Here is a 19780-nt window from a genome sequence, read left to right on the forward strand (position 1 = left end):
GCGGAGGATCTCTGAATTTGAGGCCAACCTTATCTACACAGCGAGTTCCAGGCCAGCCAGGGCTATATAGTGAGATTCTGTTTCAAAGAAAAAGAAAAAAATATTTAAAATGTACACTAAACTGGAAAAATGACTCAGGAGGCAAAGTAGTTTATAGTTTTTAAGTAATTGGAACCAGTAGTTAAAATTATGTCTACAAAGAGCTGGACACAGTGGTGCACACCTTTAACCTCAACACTTTAGAGACAGAGGCAGATGGAGCCACACAGTGAGGACTGCAGTGATACACAGTGGACCCTGGCATGAAACAAAATAAAAAAATTATTCCCACAAAGAAACATAAGGCTCAGATGGCTTTATAAGTGAGTTTTATCAAACATTCAAGAACAGTTCATTTCAATATGATGTAAACTCTTCCATAAAGTAAGACAAGAGGCAACGGTCCCCAACACAGGGTGCACAGACCAAAAGGACAGTCTAGGACCATCTTAGAAACCTCTTTAGAAATCTTACTAAAAACAAAGGCACTCATATACAAGAATGTTCATAGCAGCATCGTGTATAATAACAAAAACTTGGAAACAGCCCAAATGTTATTCAACAGGTGAATGGCTAAGTTGCGTTCTCTGTGCTTGCTGTGGTATTATACAGATGAAAATGAATGAATCATAGCTATTACAACGTAGATGAGTCTTAGAAACAATTTTAAGTGCAAAAGAGCAAACTTCAAGGGACTAACAGAGTACAACTTTTTGTAAAGCTAAAATACAAGCAAAACAAAATAATAATACATTCTTAAAGAATATATACACACATGGCCAATATACATAAACAAGTGATTAATGAGAATAAAATTAAAGACAGTGGTTATCTCTAAGAAGAGGCAGGGAAGAGGGGCATAAACCTAATAGTATGTTTAATGTTTAAATGTATAAGTTGAATGACGGGTCATAGGTACTCATTTCATTTCATAATTTATAGTGCATATTTCTTTATAGATATAAAATATTATTATAATTTTTAAAAATCTGCTCTTGTGGAAATAAATGGACAGATGAGTGATATCTCCCTGAAAGAAAATCTGTATTTCTTGGGGAAAAGAACCAAGATTCCCTGGCAAGAAGCTATCCTGTGGAGAAGACAGAGTAGGTCCTCAATGAACATGGGCTGGCTTCCTGCTGTCCCCAAGGATGCATCTGCAGTGTCTGGGTCCGGCTGGTGCTCCCTGATTTGCAGAATCGGTACCACCTCCTCTGTTAACCTAGCCTAGCCCCACAGTCCTGGCTAGGACCTGACACACGGACAAGAGACTGACACCTGGTGGATGTAGACACGTACTCGAGAACGGGACACCAGATTGGTGGGGAGGAGGTAAAATGCAGACCATTATAGGAGCTCTGCCTGTGAGACAGAGGTGGAAACGCTGCCATGTGAGAAGGAAGAGACTCTGGAGAGAATGGCTTCCTCTGTCCTTCCCAGACTACAATGAGTTAGGAGCTACCGTGAGAGAATTGCAAGACTCGCAAAAGCAGCAGTCCAGCTCACCTCAGCCTAGCAAGCTAAAAGACACTTCCAGCAACTCTCCACCCCACCCCGTCTCCATCTGGGGAGTCTGTGAGAAGGCCTATTCCACCCTTTTCTCCAAAGCTGGTCCATGATGTATAATAAACACATTAGCATAAACATCTTCCTGGCCACACTAGTTGGTCAAGGATAGACCTGACCCAGGTTGGTTTAATCATGGTAAATCTTTGGGTTTTTGCTGGGATTCCTGACACAATAATACCCCTTTTTTTTCTGCTTAGATATAATGGTCAAACACAATCCTAGGAGTGCTGGCAGCGGTTAAGTGGTCTGAACTAAGAATGATTTTACATTAGGTGAAGCAGTGAGAAACATACTGAGCAACCAGATCAAGTCTCACCTGGAGCCAGTACTGCCTCTTGACTTTCCAATTTCATAAGCCAATAAATAGCTTTTTACCTTGAGTTCTAAGTTTTCTATGATTAGAAGCCAGAGTATCTCTACCCTACACTCACATTCACCCTCTCTCTACTGCCCACAGGAGAGCACAGGGATCTAGGCGGGAAGATCATTACAGATTTACTGCTTGTGCTAAAGTCAAGGATTGAACTGGAAAGGTCTGAAGCAGCCACCAGGCACTACACAAGCCAGACCAATGGGCTCCTTTAGGGAAAGACTAGTAGCTGAATGAGAAGCAGGTGCTGAAAAGGGTCTCTACCAGGCAGACATGAACATAGCCATTCTTCCCCCCACACCTGTCATGGGGGTATTGCTTTGGGGTCTTTATGCTCATGGATTAGGGAACTTTGAAGTACACGACCCTTTAACCCTTTGTTACCCTGTGCTGCAGGGTCAGCCTCTCCCTTTATCAACGGGAGAGCGTCCTTTTGAATTCTGCCCCTGATAACACTCACTTTTGAGGTGATGAGAGGAATATTATCTTCTGCGTCTTTGGCTGGCTGGGCACTCAGGCTCCTTTCTCCTTTGGACACAGTGCCATCTTCCTGACCTTGAGGAGACACTGCTTCCTTCTCAGCTTCACCCACTGGCCCTGGTCTTTCTTGTCTCCCAACTAAGTTGTTTTCCCTCTTTGAGCCCCACGTCTCCCAGAGTGACCTTGGCGTTCGGGGAGAGTTCACAGCAGCTGCAGGTGTAGGCTTCTCCGGAGCAGCGTGTCTCTCCCCATTCCCAGCTGGCTTTTTCCGAGGGCGTCCCCGCTTCCTTTTCGCCTCACTTACTGTGTCCTCTGTCTCTTGCTTCACTTCTTTAACTGGCGGGTCCTGTCGACTGGCTTCGCTCAGAGGCACTTCAGCTGTCCTTTTGACACCCTTGTCATGGGGTCGTGGGTCACCACTTATGCCTCCCTCCCTGTTCTCTGTGCCTCGAGGCAGAATGAGTGCCCTAGGTGGAACTAGCCCAGCCCCAGCCCCAGCCCCAGCCCCAGCCCCAGCCCCAGCCCCAGCCCCAGCCCCAGCCCCAGGTCCAGGTCCAGGCGCAGGCCCAGCTCCGAGCCCAGGCCCAGCTCCGAGCCCGGGCCCAGCTCCAAACCCAGGCGCAGCTCCAAGCCCAGGCGCAGCTCCGAACCCAGGCCCTGGCCCAGCCCCGGGTCCGGGTCCAGGCACAGGTCCGGGTCCAGGTCCAGGTCCAGGTCCAGGCCCAGGCCCAGGCCCAAGTCCAACCCCAGTGCCTGATAAAGCAGGAACAGGTGGTAAGATCATGTTAATGATGGGCACACCTGCCTGGGGTCCCCCAACTCTAGTGGGCAGAGGCAATGTAGCTACTTTGAGAGTGCCTGAAGGAAGCTTAGAAGTCAGGAAGGGTGTGATATGTGATTGTGGTGCTCGGGGAAGGAGCACAGGCAGTCGGGCCATAAGGGCATTAACTTGAGGCTTACTGGCTGCTGGAGCTGAGCTGTCAATTACACTCTTCTTCCGTTCTCCACGTCCTGGGGCTTCAGTCCCAGCTCGGGCCTCTAGCTCCTTAGGAGGCTAAAATGCAAATAGAACCATAAGAAGTTATAAGGACTGTGGCGAATACAGGGGCTGGAGAGATGGCTCAGGGGCGAAGAGGATTTGTTGTTCCTGCAGGAGATCCAGATTCAAGTCCCTCACACACAGAGTGGCCCACAACAGTAACTCTAGTTCCAGGGGCCCGACACCCTCTTCTCCCCTTAGGCACCAGGGCTCATGTGGTACTCATACATGCATGCAAGCAAAACATTCACGCACATAAAATAAATAAATCTAAAATTCACTAATAAAACAAAGGCTGAATACAGGAGAAAAAGAAGGAGCTTGGTATACTAGCCGTGAAAGGAGGTTCACGTTGGTCAGGGTACACTAAAACCCTAGGCCACAAGGTCAGAGACATCAGCCACTTACCTGGGCTGGTCTCTCTGGCTTCTTAGGACCTCCACCTTCCTGGTTCTCTACACCGTTCTTGGATTTGCATGATGACCGTTCTCGAGGGGCTCTTTCATCCTCTTCTGCAGAGGCAGCCGATGGAAATAAAGCAAGCGTGAGGAGAAAACTAAGGTATGGAAGCGAACCTGACTGCCTGGGACAGGCGGGAAAGCGGCTGGGCTGGGCTGATAGTTAACTGGTTACACACTGGCGATGGACGCATGACTGGAGCACCACCTGGCTTGCACACCTATCCACCCACATAAAAGGGATCCCCGGGAATAGAAGGCAATCCACGCTGTGTCTACCAATGTATTCAGGAAGGCCTTCAGAGCTGAAAATGGTATCACTGAACAATGGTGTGTGCCTGTTCAGAGGTTGAGGCAGGACTGCTAGAGTCTGGGAGTTCTAGTCCATCTTTGGCAACACAGTGAGACTCTGCACCACCCACCTCTGGGGGGGAGGGGGGACTCAAAGTGGCTGAAGACTTCTCTGACAAAAGGGCCCCACCCACCAGCAAGCCCGCCGGCCTTAAGCACGTGAGCATGTGCAGATCGGGCAGAGATGAGATGCTGCTGTAGCAGGTAACGGGCGACCTGAACGATGGAACTGAAGGACCGTTTCAGGATCCGCTCTGCCCAGTCACAAGTCAGGGCACAGGCTGCCTCGACCAGTTCATCCCGAGGTGCTGGGGTTACTTCTGGGCCCATTTCTGGCTGGGGTGGAGAAAGACATGCTCAGTTAGATCACCACGCAAATGGCTTGTCCCTCCCCAGCCACCGAAGAGAGCAGAACAACTGAGGACACAAGTAGCTCCTGCCCATTCAGACCTAGAAACCCAAGCTCTCTTCCTCCCATGCTTCCGCCACAGGGAAGGTGCATGGTCCCCCAGAAGCAATGCACAAATGACTGTGGTTTTCCAGCCATCAAAACACGTTCTAGCCGGGCGGTGGTGGCGCACGCCTTTAATCCCAGCACTTGGGAGGCAGAGGCAGGCGGATCTCTGTGAGTTCGAGACCAGCCTGGTCTACAGAGCTAGTTCCAGGACAGGTTCCAAAGCCACAGAGAAACCCTGTCTCGAGAAACCAAAAAAACCAAAAAAACAAAAAAACAAAAACAAAAAAAAAACACGTTCTAAAGCCACGGTCTTTTACCTGGGAGGGAGAAGTCATTACTTACACCTTCAGAGCCCTTTAAGTCAAGTCCAGGCAATGGGGGCATAGATACCAAGGTCTTCCTTCGGATGCCACTGTAGCAATATCTGATGCAAGTTAAGGAGCAAACAAAACTGGGGCTCTTCAAGCCTCTTAGGCAAGTTAGGCTGCTTCTGTATTGCACCTTTTCCTCCCCAGGTCCTCCAGTCTTAATCTCTCAGTCAAGGATACTTGGATTGGCCCCGACCACCGAGTCTCCGGGCCTTGATGTCTGGGAAGATCTCTCTGATGATTTTACCAAAGTTGGCTGTGCTGAGTGGGCGGCAACAGGCAAGACTCTCACAGTACTTTCTGAGTGAGGAGGGGCAGAATGAGAAGATATTCAGAGAAGGCTACTGGTGGGCTCCAGAGGGTTCCTAGCGACCAAGTGTGGGGAACCCTTTAAGAGCTCACACTCCAGTAAGGCAGGAGGAGCTTCAGGGGTAAGGGTCTAGTCCTGTGCCCAACAAGCCGGGCACCACCTTCTTACGCACCGATAGGCATCATAGACGCTCTGCTTTGGCAGACAGGTGTCCATGTGCTCTTCCAGGTGGTTGCGGATCCACCTATAGGCATACATATATTCCTCATTGCTAAGTATGCTTGGTTCTGAACTGTAAGACAAGAGAAAGGGACATGCATACTTCAGCGGTGCTGGACCAAATCCACTTCTCTCTGCTAAACCAGTCCAGCGCAGGGCACCAGCTATGCATTGCCTACTTTTTATTTTTTTTTTAAGATCATTGTTATGTGTCTGAGTGTTTTTTTCCTTTATGTATGTTTGTTTGTTTTGCTTTCGTTTCGTTTTGGCCTGCATGTATGAATGTGTGCCACATATGTGCCTGAAGCCCATGGAAGTTAGAAAGTGGTATCAAGATTCCCAGAAACTGCAGTTATGGACAGCTGTGGGTGCTGGGAATTGAACCTAGGTCTTATGTGAGAGCAGGCAGTGCTCTTAACCCATGAGCCATCTCTCCAACCCCACTCCTCCTTTTTGACTCATCACAGTGAGACTCAAAATCAGACCCTGTGACATGTAAAACATTAACACCAGGTTACCTTTTATCTCCAGCACTGGGCCCTGAAGGCAGCTGAAGGTAGAGGTAGAGCTTGTCGTTGTCAGAGAACTTCTGTACTTCTTGCTGAGACAGAGGGAACAGAGGTGGAAGAGGTGAAGGACCCAGTGAGTAATCTTCTGACATTGACCATAAAGTCCAGCGACTCTTAAGGTCAGGTTGTTAGAATGAGAAGGGACCCAAGAAATGCCTTGAGGTTGAGGGTTCACTGTACTGAGGAACCTTGTGGGCTTCCATGGAGGGAAAGGGAGACGAGGGGAGGGGGCGGGGTTTGATCTGATCTGCCTACAGAGGTCGCAGAAGGAGGTGGTCTGAAGCTCTCCTCAGCATTGCCACCATCCCCACCACCACCCTCTGCAATTCCGCCTCCATTGCCCTTTCCCAACTTGCTTACCAGAATTCCCTCTACTTTGTTCTGCACGGCCTTGCTGTGGGGAAGAAGAAAAGCTGGAGGTCACAAGCTTTTCCCATCCCTTTGATTGCTAGAGAAGCCCTACAGCTGGGTCTGAACAGGGTTTGGAGGCAGAGCCGGTTACTTACGAAATGGTACCTCGGAGCCTCTGAAGAAGGGTGGTCGGTTCCCCAGCTTCAGCACCACCTTGGGGCCTTGCCCCGGCCTTGGGGCTCTTAGCATCAGGTTTATCTTCTGCCATCCCAGCATGAGGACTAACACTGGGAGAAGACAAGACCCGAGAACTTAACTCCCACCGAGCTTCCTTTCCCCTGAACCCCAGGGCAATGCAATCCTGCTTCTACCCAGAAATGCAAACAGAAGCAAAGCTTCCCCCAGTGGTTTTCCTCACCATTTGCCCTCTCTAAAATTAGAATTATTCCGTTACTTTGTCAGGTCCTTCTAGACCCAAAGAGATCTCTGACATCTCCACTCTATATGCCCCACCTTGTGAAGTCTCTCAAATCTGGCAAACTGCTATGGGAAGAGATGGGAGTGGGGGAATCCACGTTAGAAAGAAATCTTATAATTTCTCTCAGTGCTGCAACCGCCCCCCCACACACACACCCCCGAGGGGGTTAACAATAACGACAAACCAAAGTTCTCCGAGATTAGACACTTCGCCATTGATTTTGCCTGGGAGGTCAGAAGGGATACGAACATACTCGGCCCTTCCAGGTTTGAAAAAAATTGGGCCCAAGTTCTCATTACTGAGTCTCGCCACGGCTTCCCCCGCTGCCCCCCTCGCCGCGGCGCGGACCCTACGTCATCCAACGACATCCCACCCCGTGGCGTCCCCACTCCCCCTAGAGCCCCTCCACCCCATCCCCTGGTGCTGGTCCGGGCGAGGGAGGGGGTCTCGGTCTCCGAACTCTCGAGACGCGGCGCAGGAAACCCTGCGGGGAACCGGGTCCCAGATTAGGGCACGTGCGCACGGGTGAGGAGCTGCGGAAAGCTGGTCCTGCTGGCACCCAAGTCCTGTCGCCCCTCCTACCTCGGAACTGTCACCTTCCAGCACGGACATTAGATAGGTGAGAGAGAAAGAGAAACTAGCCCCTTGGCTACCTCCGCTCCAGCCCAGCCCCACGGTGCCCGGCCGGCGGGCTCGTGCGTTGCTTTTATTTTCCTTTTTCTGAATGGTTGTGCCAGCCGCGATCTGCCTGGATACTCGCGCGGCCTACTCGGTGATTGGTCGTTGCAGCCACCAAGACGAAGGCAACGAAAGTCTGCCTGGTAACAGAATCTGATTGGTCGAGAGGGGAGGGAAAATCCAAAGTTAGTCTTATTTGAGTCAAGAGGGGGAAGTCCAGGTTAGGTTTCGGTTAAACAGGGGTCGGTTAGGCCTGCGGGTCCGGAGAGGGTTCTTTTCTTAAAGGGGCCGCAGGATGAAAGCCCGAGTGCCCGCTGCGTCTGGAGCGTCTGCTCTTGTGCCCTCTGATCCTGAGCTGTAAGGTCATCGAGAAGACGGATAAGGGAACGAGCGAGGGCTTTAAAGACCTGCGTAGAGGGTCCCAGAACCGCGGAAGGGAGTTACGGGGTAGGAAAGTGAGTGGCTAGGGGTAGCTGGGGAAAAGGTGAGTTTAAAATGTTCAGGAGGTGGGTAAAGATCCTCATTACTGGGGGGGGGGGGGGTCGTTAGGACACGGAGGGTAAGAATCTAGAAAAACAAGTTACTTTGGTTGTGCGAACCGAATTTCTTTGGTTTCAGGAATTGACATTGTTTCGCTAAAATTGGGGAGCTTTACAAAATGGAGTGGCCATAGCTACCATGTTTAATTTTTGCTTTTGGTGGTTAGAGCTGCCCAAAGAATCACTGGGTGATTTTTGTTTGTTTTTTGTTTAAAGCATTGCTAGAAAATTACGACTAGTGATGGCAATTCATCACAAAATCCTGTAACTCCTTTTGGGTATAAAGCCAGTTGAACCATTCTGTTTGCCCCTCTTTTTTTCACCCCCCCCCCCCCCTTGGCGGACAACCTCAAACAGCAGGCTTCCTCCCTTCCACAGGGAAGCTTCAAACCTTTAGCAGCTGTACCACATTAAGTGGAAACATTTTCTCTATTGTTAGTCATGCTCATTCTGGTTTGTAAAGCACCTCCATGTTAGTTAAGCAATGACAACTCCCAGAATTAAAGTAACTTACTGCCAATTCATTTCCCAGATTCTTGCCTTGTCCCCCCTTTTACCCCAGTAGCCCACAAGAGCTGCTTACTGGTGGCCTGACTCACCCACTACACACCCTCCCTCCCTCGTAACTGCTGACCATTGGCCACAAAAGGAAATTGTGTAGGCGCTTCCTCCTTTCCCTCCTCTGCCCTATAACCAGCCGGTTCAGGCCCTTACACCAATGACACCTCACCCCACCCCTCTGCTGGTTTTCCAGAATGAAGCCTGTCTGTTGAGCCTCTCTTTAGTCCTCCTCTCCTTCCTAGGAGTCGTATCCCTGTAGTTCCCCAGTTGGTGAGCACTGGAACCTTGATTGCCCCCCCCCCATGAAGAAATTTAGTACCGTGGTACTTTCCCTACAGAGAAGCCTGTGCTAGCGTGATAGCTTATGCGTCCTCACCCTCTGAAGGTCTGTCAGGATCCTGATGGAAGAGGCACATGCCGAGTTTTGCACCTATCTTACGTGGTCGTGCACCCCATCTACATCAACAGTCTCTTAAATGAATGCATTTTGTTCTGCAGCAGAGATGGGACATCCCAAGTCATATGACCAGTCCTGACCACAGTGTTTTGTAAAGGAGGTGGTTCTTGTGGTCTCATTCCCTGCAGCCTGGGGCCCATTTCCTCACTGTAGAAAATGGGGATGAAATATTTTTTGGTTTTTCAAGACAGGGTTTGTCTGTGTGGCTTTGGAGTCGTGAAACTCGCTCCGTAGACCAGGCTGACCTCGATCTCACAGAGACCTGCCTGCCTTTCTATGGAAGAGTTCATGAGAGTGAGTAAATCCTATCTTTAAAGGAATTGGTAAAGATGTCATCAGAGAGAAACTCCCCCCCCCCCCCGTCCGTATTTTCCTAGGACTGAAGTAGTGTGTTCAAAGCCGCTCTCTTTGTTAAGGTCGGTTCGGATGCTGTGCTCGGGAGTTGCACTTTGCTACTTAACTGTGCTTCCAGCCGCTGAGTCCATGAGGTGGCCTTCTGAGCACTCAGAAAGGGCACAGCGTCTTTAGGAATAAACGCCTAGCTGTGCTCTCCCTGTGCGGTGTGCTCACTTAAACACGGCTACGCCCCCTTTTGCAGGAGTAAAACCTCTCGCCTAGCTCAGACACTTGGGAGTGTACGGCTTCCTAATTAGACTTAGCTGTCAGTCTGACACCACCTAGAGGTATTTAAGGGAGTTTCAGTTGAGATTGGTCTGTGGGGCATTTTCTTGATTGCTAGTTGATGCGGGGCTCAGTCCTCTATAGACAGTGCTGTCTCTAGGTTGGGTCCTGGGCCCTGTGAGAAAGGCAGTGAAAGTTAGGTAGGGGAGTAGACCTGTGTGCCCTGCCCTGCATGGCTCCAGCTCTGCTCCTGCCCCAAGCTCCTGGCCAGGCTTTCATCGGAGAGATTGTTACCTAAAGTGTGAGATGAAATAAGCCCTTTTCCTCTCCTAGGTGCTTTTGGTCAGAGTGTCCTGCACAGCAGCAGAAAACAAGCTGAACATGCGGCCATTTTCTTGAGCCCCCAGACCCATTTTAAACACTACTACTAGACTCTGTTAGTCCTGGGGAAAGAAGTGCTGTGGGATTTGCTGGCAGATTCTATTTGGTTTTCACAGTGTGATTTACACCACTCTGAGCTTTAGGTTTGGTGGAAGCTGGACATTGACTAGCACTGTGGGTACATTGTGAGAAGTTTATTAGTCAGGAGATGGTTAGGTCAGACAGAAAGTGAAGGCGATTGGCCTAAGGACCTACGATAGCTCAAGATTATTTTGGTGACACATTTTTTACAACTGTGATTTTTGTTTGTCTTTTCCTTTCTTTTTAAATCCATGGTTTCACTCTAGCAAAGTCTGACCTTGAACCCTTCATGAACCCCATGTTCCCCTTGAACTCACTGCAATCCTCCTGCTTTAGTCTTCTGGATGTTTGGTGTATAGGCATGAGTCCCCATGCTCCAGAGCTGTGATGGTCTAGTCAGCTGGGGCCACGCAGTCCACAGTATGAATATGGCTTCATCAGAGAACTGGATCACATCTTCATGGTGGTCTTTCTTTAATCCATTACTTTGTTATTTAATGTGTGTGTGTGTGTGTGTGTGTGTTTTGCTTGCATGTATGTCTGTGTGATGGTGTCTGGTCCCACAACTGAAGTTACAAACATCTGTGATCTGCCACATGGGTGCTGGGAATTGAACCTGGGTCCTCAGAAAGAGCAACCAGTGTTCTTAACTGCTGAGCCATCTCTCCAGCTTAGTGTATTTATTTTATTATATTTATAATATTTTATTATATATGTTATTATATATTTCTATTTGTAGTATAATCTCCAACCTTGTTTTTATTATCTTTTCTAATCTTTTTTTTAATATTTATTTATTATGTATACAATATTCTGTCTGTGTGTATGCCTGAAGGCCAGAAGAGGGCACCAGACCTCTTTACAGATGGTTGTGAGCCACCAAGCGGTTGCTGGGAATTGAACTCAGGACCTTTGGAAGAGCAGGCAATGCTCTTAACCTCTGAGCCATCTCTCCAGCCCCCTATCTTTTCTAATCTTATGAACTTTATTATTTAAAAAACTTGCAAATAAAGAAAAACACTATGTACTAAAATTAACCAGACCTCAAGTCTGTAGAACTCAGTGAACTTGAATTGGCACTCAGAATGGAAGCTCTTTTACACTTTTACGTTTTCAATATCAAATATGACAGAATTAGAACTAGAAAAACAGTTAACTTTATGTCCTCTTATAACTTGTGATCATTATCTGTAGGTGGAGACTGCTCGTTCGTTTCCCAGACGCCCAGATTCCAAGTTAATCACACAGAAACTATATTAATTAAAACACGGTTTGGCCTATTAGCTTAGTTATTAATAGTTATTAACTAACTCTTACATCTTGAATTAATCCATTCCTATTATTTTATATTTTACCATGAGTCTCATGGTTTACCCATAAGGTTCCTGGGCATCTGTCTCCTTCGGTGACTACATGGCATCTCTCTGACTCTGCCTACTCTTTCTCTGTATTTCTCTTCCAGCCTGACTATATCTGCTCTGCTATCGGCGACCAATGGAGGTAAAAAATTGACAGCATATATTACTGCCCCTTTTCTGTCTAAGTAAAAGGAAGGTTTTAACTTTAACATAGCAAGCTTACATAAAACAGTTATCAAGCAAGAATTATAGTTACAATATTTATATCTACTTTGTCTTTTATTGTAACAAAGGAAAACTATGATTATAACTATCTGTTCTTCAACTCCATCAAAAACTCCAAAAGGATATAATATTACCTAGGTAAACAGGACGTACATTTTAAGCAACTTCCAAAACTCTAGAATTGACAGAGGCATCTCACTGCCTGGACAGTCACCCAACGTTCTGTACCATTGGAGCATCCATCTTTAGCCCACAGGCCCATAGTATCAGGCAGACTTTTCCATGAAGCAGGAAATCTGAAGATCTCTTATGCCTTATAATGGGAAAGTCCATCAGTTGCTTTCTTCTGTGCTCTGGAAAATGTCTGGCATTTCTCTTATGAAGCAGGAACCCTGAAGAACTGCCTCACCTTATTTAGGTAACTTCAGCAAACATTTCTCTGTGGGTCCTGCATGTCCAGTTCATACAGCATACCATCAAGCAGTAAAGGCAAGAGCAGTTTCTTCCCCAACTGCCATAAGGAACCTCTTCGATGCCCACCATCCTCTTGAAGTAGATTGGTGCTGCCAGAAGTAGATATGTCTCATTGTCAAGAAAAGTCCTAATTTCTTAAAATATTTTAAATGCCATATTCTATTAGTCTTTGAAAAGTTTGAAGAATACATATCCATCTGAAATATATCTCTATACATATAGAAAACCTAACTAACATGACTTGACTATTATAGATGACTATCTATTAACCTATATTTCTTAATTATACATTACATTTTTAAATGATCTGCACAAGCACAATACCTTAATCAAGAGTAGAAATATACATATAACAAAATTGACCTTAAATTTGTATTAATATATCAAAGCCCATACCATTGCAAAGTATTAATCTTTATATAATATCTCTCCCCCTTTAAATGTAACCAAACATTTATAAACAGTATTTGGGAATTTGGGCATAGTTCTCTACAAACTGCTTCCTGCTTTATGTTGGGTGAAGTATTTTAGGGTGTTCATAGTCTTTTGGGGGGGGTCTTGTTCCATCAAAACCACATTAGTCTGGAAGGAATCCACAGGTTCTCATCCTCTGTGGAAACAAAAGCAGAACCTCTTTTCCAAAGCAACATATCCTTAGACCCAAATTTTGAAGTCAAGATACCTTTAGCTTAGCAGCCAGTACAATGAAATGTCTCTCTGTACTTAGCTCATTCAAAGATAACACAATAATATATATAATCCAGACTCTGTATATTTTCCCTTTTTACATGACTTATTTTTCTTTACTCCTTTAATTTGTGACTGTCTGTACTCTTTTATATTACTTTTACTATCTATTTAAAGACTTTACTTTTTATAACTGTCTATACTCTTCTTCTCTCTCCCAAGCCTAAGTACATTTTTTAAACACATTGTGTCTTATTTAGAGGCCTTTTATGTCTGAATCTGTCCCATTGTGTATCTGCAATCCTTTTCTGTCTAGGAGCACTTCTTAAAATGCTAAGCAGTGTGGCTAAGACTAAGGCTGCTTTGCCTTTTGACTCTGCCCATCCAACATGGTGGAGGTCTGTTCACTACCTCTGAGATTGCTGGGTGGGAGCTGTCCTCACCACCTCAACTCTGGGTAGCATGGTGCAGCATATATACCCTTTCTATCTGAGTAAAAGCTAAATCTGCCATACAGCACACTGCGTGGCCTGGAAATATCTCTGTGTATGGTGGTAGGAATTCGCCATGCTCTCCTGCCTATGCACGGCTAACAGACCCGATCCCACTGCCTGCCCAGGTGGGGAGTGCTAAGCTGTGGGCATGGTCTCAGCTACTTTCCTCCTGACCCTGAGTGGGCACACAAGCACCCAGACCCGAAGTGGGTGGCAGGCATCAGTCCCAAAAGTTTGGGTTCCAATCTGTAGGCAAAGGCTGCTCATTCATACTGACTGCCCAGACCCTAAATAATCACACAGAAACTGTAGTAATTGTAACACTGTTTGGCCAATAGTTTAAGTGCATTTCTAGATAGGTCTTACATCTTAGATTAACTCATTTCTATTATTTTATATTTTACCATGAGGCACGTAGTTTACTGGTAAGGTTCCTGGGTATCTGTCTCCTTTGATGACTATATGGCCTCTCTCTGACTCCACCTGCTCTCTCTCTCTCTCTCTCTCTCTCTCTCTCTCTCTATATATATATATATATATATATATATATATATATATATATACACACACACACATACATACATACATAATACATACACACATAATACATACATACATACATATATTCCAGCCTGGCTAGTCTGCCCTGCTATAGGCCACCAATGGTAGTAAAACATATAGCATACAGAGGGGAATCCCACATCAATTACCTGCCCTCAGACCCTCTCATTCCCTGATGGTTAGCCTTTTTGGTTCTTTTTTACATTATACTGAACCTACATATACATTCATTTACATTTATACATATATCATTGCTAGATTCTGAGTATGAGAACATGTAGATTGTTTCTTTCTGAGACTGTGATCTTGCTTAGAATCATACAGTGTGGGTCCATTTTCCTGGAATGTTTTAACTTCAGTTTTCTTTAGAACTGAGTAGTATTCATACCACATTTTCATTATCCATTCATCTCTTGACAACTAGGTTGGTTCAGATTCCTTGCTATACTGATAAAGCAACAATAAACATGAATGTACAATATCTCTATGGTAAGGTACAGACTCCTCTGGCTATATGACCAGGAGTGAAATAGCTGGGTCATATGATAGTTCTATTTTTCATTTTTTGAGGAATCTACAGACTGACTTCCACAATGGCTGTATTAATTTGCAGCCCCACCAACAGAAAATAAGGGTTCCTCTCTGTCCACAGCCTCTCCAGCCCCTGTTGTCAGATTTCTTGATGACAGCCATCCTCACTGGGGTGAGCTGGTATCTCAGAGTAGTTTAATTTGTGTTTCCCTGATAGCTAGGGATATTGAACACTTTTAAAAATAGTTATTTGGTTCCAGACATGGTGGCACACACCTTTAATCCCTGCACTTGTGAGGCTGAAGCAGGTGAATCTCTGTGAGTTCATGACCAGCTTGGTCTACATAGTAAGTTCCAGCCAAAGCTACAGAGTGAGCGCTTGTCTCTAAGGTTCTGGCCATTCGTGCTGGCATTTCCCTTTGGAAACTGTCTATTTGCTCTTTAGTGATTGGCAGTTTTATTTTTTTGTTAATTAATTTCTGCAATTCTTTGTAAATTCTGGCCTGAACTGTGACTGGTAAGGATTTTCTTCCATTCTGAAAGTTGTTAATTCTGATCATTGTTTCCTCTACTCTACATAACCTTTATTTTCCTGTAGTTCTGTTTGTTGATACTTGGGGTTAGTTCCTATGCTGCTGGTGTCATTTTAAGAGTTCTGAGCTGGGCAGTGATGGCACACAGCTTTAATCCCAGGACTTGGGAGGCAGAGGCAGGTGGATCTCTGTGAGTTTGAGGCCAGCCTGGTCTACAGAGTGAGTTCCAGGACAGGCTCCAAAAAGCTACACAGAGAAAACCTGTCTTGAAAAAAAAAAGATAAAATAAATAAAAAATTTTAAAGCTCTGGTTGTACAGCCCTGACTGTCCTGAAACTTGCTATGTAGACCAGGCTGGCCTCAAACTAACAAGATATCTGCCTGCTTATTTATCTGTGACTAGAAACATGGCCAGCTTTGCCAGCTCCATTTGTTGACTAGGCTACCTTTTTTCCAAATTATGTTTTTGTCTTATTAGTCAAATGTTAAGTGAGCATAGTTTTGCCATTTTAGTTGTAGGTTCTCTATCCCATTTCATCTGTCTGTTTGTCTGTTTCATCCCAGGACCAGGCTGTCTCTATCACTCTAGCTCGATGGCATAATTTGAAGGCAGGTGTTGTTATACCTCCAGCAGGTATGTTGTTATTCCCTAGGAGTACTTTTTTTTTTTTTTTTGGTTTTTCGAGAGAGGGTTTCTCTGTGGTTTTGGAGCCTGTCCTGGAACTAGCTCTTGTAGACCAGGCTGGTCTCGAACTCCCAGAGATCCGCCTGCCTCTGCCTCCCGAGTGCTGGGATTAAAGGCGTGCGCCACCACCGCCCGGCTTCCCTAGGAGTACTTTAACTATTTGTAGTCTTCCCTGTCCCATGTGCCTCTTATATTGTTTTTTCTAGCCCATGAAGTATGACATGGGAATTTTGATAGGTATTGCATTCATCCTATATATTAATTTTTCAGTATATATCATTAAAATATTGATTATGCCTATTCAGAAATATGGAATGTTTCCCCTTTATTTAATATCTTCTGATTTCCTTTCTCAGTATTTTGAATTTTTAGTGTAGAGTTCTTTTTTAAAAACCTCGTTTATTTGTGTATTTATGTATTTATGTATATGACTACTCTGTCCTGCACACCAGAAGAAGGAATCCGATCCCATTGTGAATGGTTGTGAGTCACCATGTGGTTTCGGGAACTGAACTCAGGACCTGTGGCAATTGAGAGCTCTTGATTACTGAGCCATCTCCAGCCCCGAGGTCTTTCACTCTTCAGCTAAATATTCCTAAATACTTAATTTGGGCAGAGATACTTGGAATGGGGTTTTTTCCCTAGTTTCTTTCTCCGAGGGTAGACTGTTAGTACAAATGAGTGCTACTCTAGAGACAATGAAAACAAAAGCACCTCTTACCAGAAGCTCTGGGCTGCAGCCATTGCAGTTTATAGCAATGAATCCTCAAATTAAAAATCTGAGAGATGGCTCAGTGGTTAAGAGCACTGATTGCTCTTCAGAGGAACCGGGTTCAATTCCTAGCACCCACATGGCAGCTCACACCTGTCTAGAACTCCAGTTCCAGGAGACCTGACACCCTCACACAGGCACACATGCAGGCAGAACACCAATGCACATAAAATAATAAAAATAAATTTAAAAATTCTGAGAGAGGGCTGGAGAGATGGCTCAGTGGCTAAGAGCATTGCCTGCTCTTCCAAAGGTCTTGAGTTCAATTCCCAGCAACCACATGGTGGCTCACAACCATCTGTAATGAGGTCTGGTGCCCTCTTCTGGCCTGCAGACATACACACGGACAGAATATTGTATACATAATAAATAAATAAATATAAAAAAAAATTCTGAGAGAAAGCTGATGCACACTTTTAATGCCAGCTAATCCCAGCACTTGGGAGTCTGAAGCAGGTGGTTCTCTGTGGGTTTGAGGCCAGCCTAGTCTACAGAACTAGTTCCAGGACAGCCAGAGCTACAGGGAGAAACCCTGTCTAGAAAAACAAAACAAACAAGAAACCCCCCAAGAGACATGAAGTAATGTAATGATGAACCCTCAAGGTTTTCAGAAAGCAAGCAAGTAACCCTAAACATAGTAGACAGCAAGAAATAATGCAGACTAGGGAAGAAAGAAATGAAATTGAGATGAAAAGGACAGTACACAAAATCAAAGAGTTGGTTCTTTGAAAAAGTTAGTAAGATAGACAACTTTTAGCTAATCTGACAAGAAGAGAAGACAGAAGTTAATAAAATTGGAGGTCAAAGGGTGTCGCTACAGTAACCTCCAATGATTCCGAACATCCTTAGAAATTACTGTGAAAGCCTGGACTCTGAAAAGCTGAATAACTCAGGAAATTTTCTCAGCTCATATCATCTACCTAGATTAAGCCCTAAAGATACAAAAAAAAAAACCCCCAAAACTCAAAACAGATCCTACAAGCGTGAGATTAAGCTGTTTATAAAAACCTTTGCTCGCAGAAAAGCCCAGGATCAGACAGATTCACTGCTGACTTTTATTAGACTTCTAAGGAGGACCTCCCACCAAGTCCTCTTAACTTGTTCCATAAGACAGAAAGTGAAAGCCGGGCTTGGTGACACACGCCTGTAGTCCTAGCACGTGGAAGGCAGAAGCAAGCAGAACTCTGTGAGTTTGAGGTGCAGCCTGGTCTACATAGTAAGTTCCAAGACAGCCACAGCTGCATAGAGAGGCCATTCCTCAAAACAAACAAGACTGCAAGGTGAAAGAGCTACTAAATTCCTTCTGTGGAGCCCGTGCGGTCTTGTTACACAACCAGATAAAGACACTGCAGAATACAGAATGCAAAGTATTTTAAACTTGTTCTTCCTGTGTTTTCCCCGAGCTAGTTGCAATCTAGAGGTGCTGTCAAGCTGATCTTACTTTTTCTAGCAAGGATACTTTAGGTAGCTTTGTGTGCTTTCTGTTGCATCTATTGCTCTGATTATTCTTTTATAATTTAAAAACATTTTTCTTCTATTTTGAGATAGTTTAGTTTTAAAAGATTTATTATATATACTGTGTTCTATCTGCAGGCCAGAAGAGGGCGCCAGATCTCATTACAGATGATTAGGAGCCACCCTGTGGTTGCTGGGAATTGAACTCACAGAACCTGTGGAACCTGTGAGCCATCTCTCCAACCCCGAGACAGAGTCTTATGTAGCCCAGGTTAACCTAGAACTCTGCATTCTCCTGATCTCCCGCCTACATCACCCAAGTGCTGGGACTCCAGTCGTTTGCCACAGGAGAGACATGGTTATCACCCTTTCTCTCTCTTTTAAACAGTGTGAGCACAGGCACCAAGTCACAGCACCATGTGAAGGTCAGAGGAGACTCCTGGAGTCAGCTCTTCTTTCACCATATGGGCCCTGGACGCTAACTCGGTCGTTATGCTTGGTGGCCTTACCCACTGAGCCCTCCCTCTCCCTTGATGCTCAAAAGTGCTCCAGAGGATGCAGAGGATGCCCTTCCGAGCTGTCACTTGCATTAGTCTTTATTTGGAGAGAATTGTAGGTTCATCATATACAGCTGCAAAAAGATTTCTTGTGCCCTTCACCCCACTTTACTCAATGGCAGAACTTACATAGCATGAAGCAATATAATTGTTACACCCAAAGTCCAGATCCCCAAAATATCCCCCACAAGACCGTATTTGATGCAAAAGCAAAGAGTCTTTATTTTGAGTTAACTTTGGCCTCCGAGTCCATCCGGAGCAGCACCAGAGGCAGCAGCAGAGCAAGAGAGATCCCAGCAGTGCTGGGATGGGGTTTTTATAGAGGGGAAGGCTTGGGGAGGAAACCATGGTGTCAGTTCAGGGAGAGGTCAGGCCTCTAGACTAGAGGTTACAGTTTTCCTACTCAGGGCTTGGTTGGCTTTTCCTGCTCGGGGATTGGTTGGTTTCTGTCAGGGGCTGATTTCAGGCCAAACTGTGTTTCCCTCTCTGATCCTTTTTATCTTTTAGGCTCTAATTTTAGGACCAGGGAAAATTTCTTTAACAGGCTCTGGTTCTAGGGAGAAAGTGTGTTCCTTTGGCTCTGGTTTCAGAGTCAGGGTATTTTTCTCTGTCTGTCTCGGGGTTCAGGGATGAAGTGTTTCTTTCGCTGGCTCAGCTCCCAGATCCAGGATATGTTTCTTTCACTGACTCTGGGTTCAGTCCCAGGGTGTTCAAGGATTGTGCTATGTCTACAGATCTGCAGGGCCTGAGGCTCGCAATAACAACCAGGAAATTGGCATTGATTCAATCATCCAAGCTTACCTAGATTTTACCAGTTTTATAATGCTCATTTGTGTATGGTGTAGTGGCATTTTATTTGTATTTTAATAAATAAAGCTTGCCTGAAGACCAGAGAGTGAAACAGCCCCACTGGTCAGCCTCACAGACCAGGCAGGGGTAACACACACCTTTAGTCCCAGTAGCCACACTAGTAGCCATAGAAACCAGGCAGTGCACATTTGTAATCCCAGCCCTATAAAACAGGAGGAGACAGCTCTCAGACACAGTCTCATTCTGAGATTCCTGGAGGCAG

General features: G+C 45.6%; 1 protein-coding gene across 3 annotated transcripts; it reads right to left on the reverse strand.

Moving 5' to 3' along the window:
- Window positions 1-351: 351 nt before the first annotated feature.
- Window positions 352-7831, reverse strand: Rfx5 (regulatory factor X5). 3 transcript variants are annotated; one of them, XM_075978232.1, is made up of 10 exons: window positions 7641-7831; window positions 6736-6867; window positions 6590-6623; window positions 6179-6261; window positions 5614-5733; window positions 5312-5431; window positions 5106-5187; window positions 4441-4642; window positions 3906-4009; window positions 352-3512 (listed from the first exon to the last, which is right to left on the reverse strand). In XM_075978232.1, exons 2-10 carry the CDS (start codon window positions 6846-6848, stop codon window positions 2283-2285), a joined length of 2088 nt encoding a protein of 695 aa, XP_075834347.1. In that variant the 5' UTR covers window positions 6849-6867; window positions 7641-7831; the 3' UTR covers window positions 352-2282. The 3 variants fall into 3 exon arrangements, with proteins under 3 accessions (XP_075834347.1, XP_075834348.1, XP_075834349.1); XM_075978233.1 differs by having other exon boundaries at window positions 7712-7811; XM_075978234.1 differs by lacking the exon at window positions 7641-7831 and adding an exon at window positions 7243-7629.
- Window positions 7832-19780: the final 11949 nt, after the last annotated feature.

The sequence above is a fragment of the Microtus pennsylvanicus genome, chromosome 7 (genome assembly GCF_037038515.1).
Source record: "Microtus pennsylvanicus isolate mMicPen1 chromosome 7, mMicPen1.hap1, whole genome shotgun sequence".
NCBI lineage: Eukaryota > Metazoa > Chordata > Mammalia > Rodentia > Cricetidae > Microtus > Microtus pennsylvanicus.

Bases quoted from the DNA above. Each gene is read 5' to 3' on its own strand.
- Rfx5 (XM_075978232.1), bottom strand. From the start codon at position 6,848: ATGGCAGAAGATAAACCTGATGCTAAGAGCCCCAAGGCCGGGGCAAGG. The intron at 6,624-6,735 runs GTAAGTAACCGG...TCTTCCCCACAG, and splicing joins AGGCTCCGAGGTACCATTTC to CAAGGCCGTGCAGAACAAAG. The intron at 5,432-5,613 runs GTGCGTAAGAAG...CTCCTCACTCAG, and splicing joins AGCGTCTATGATGCCTATCG to AAAGTACTGTGAGAGTCTTG.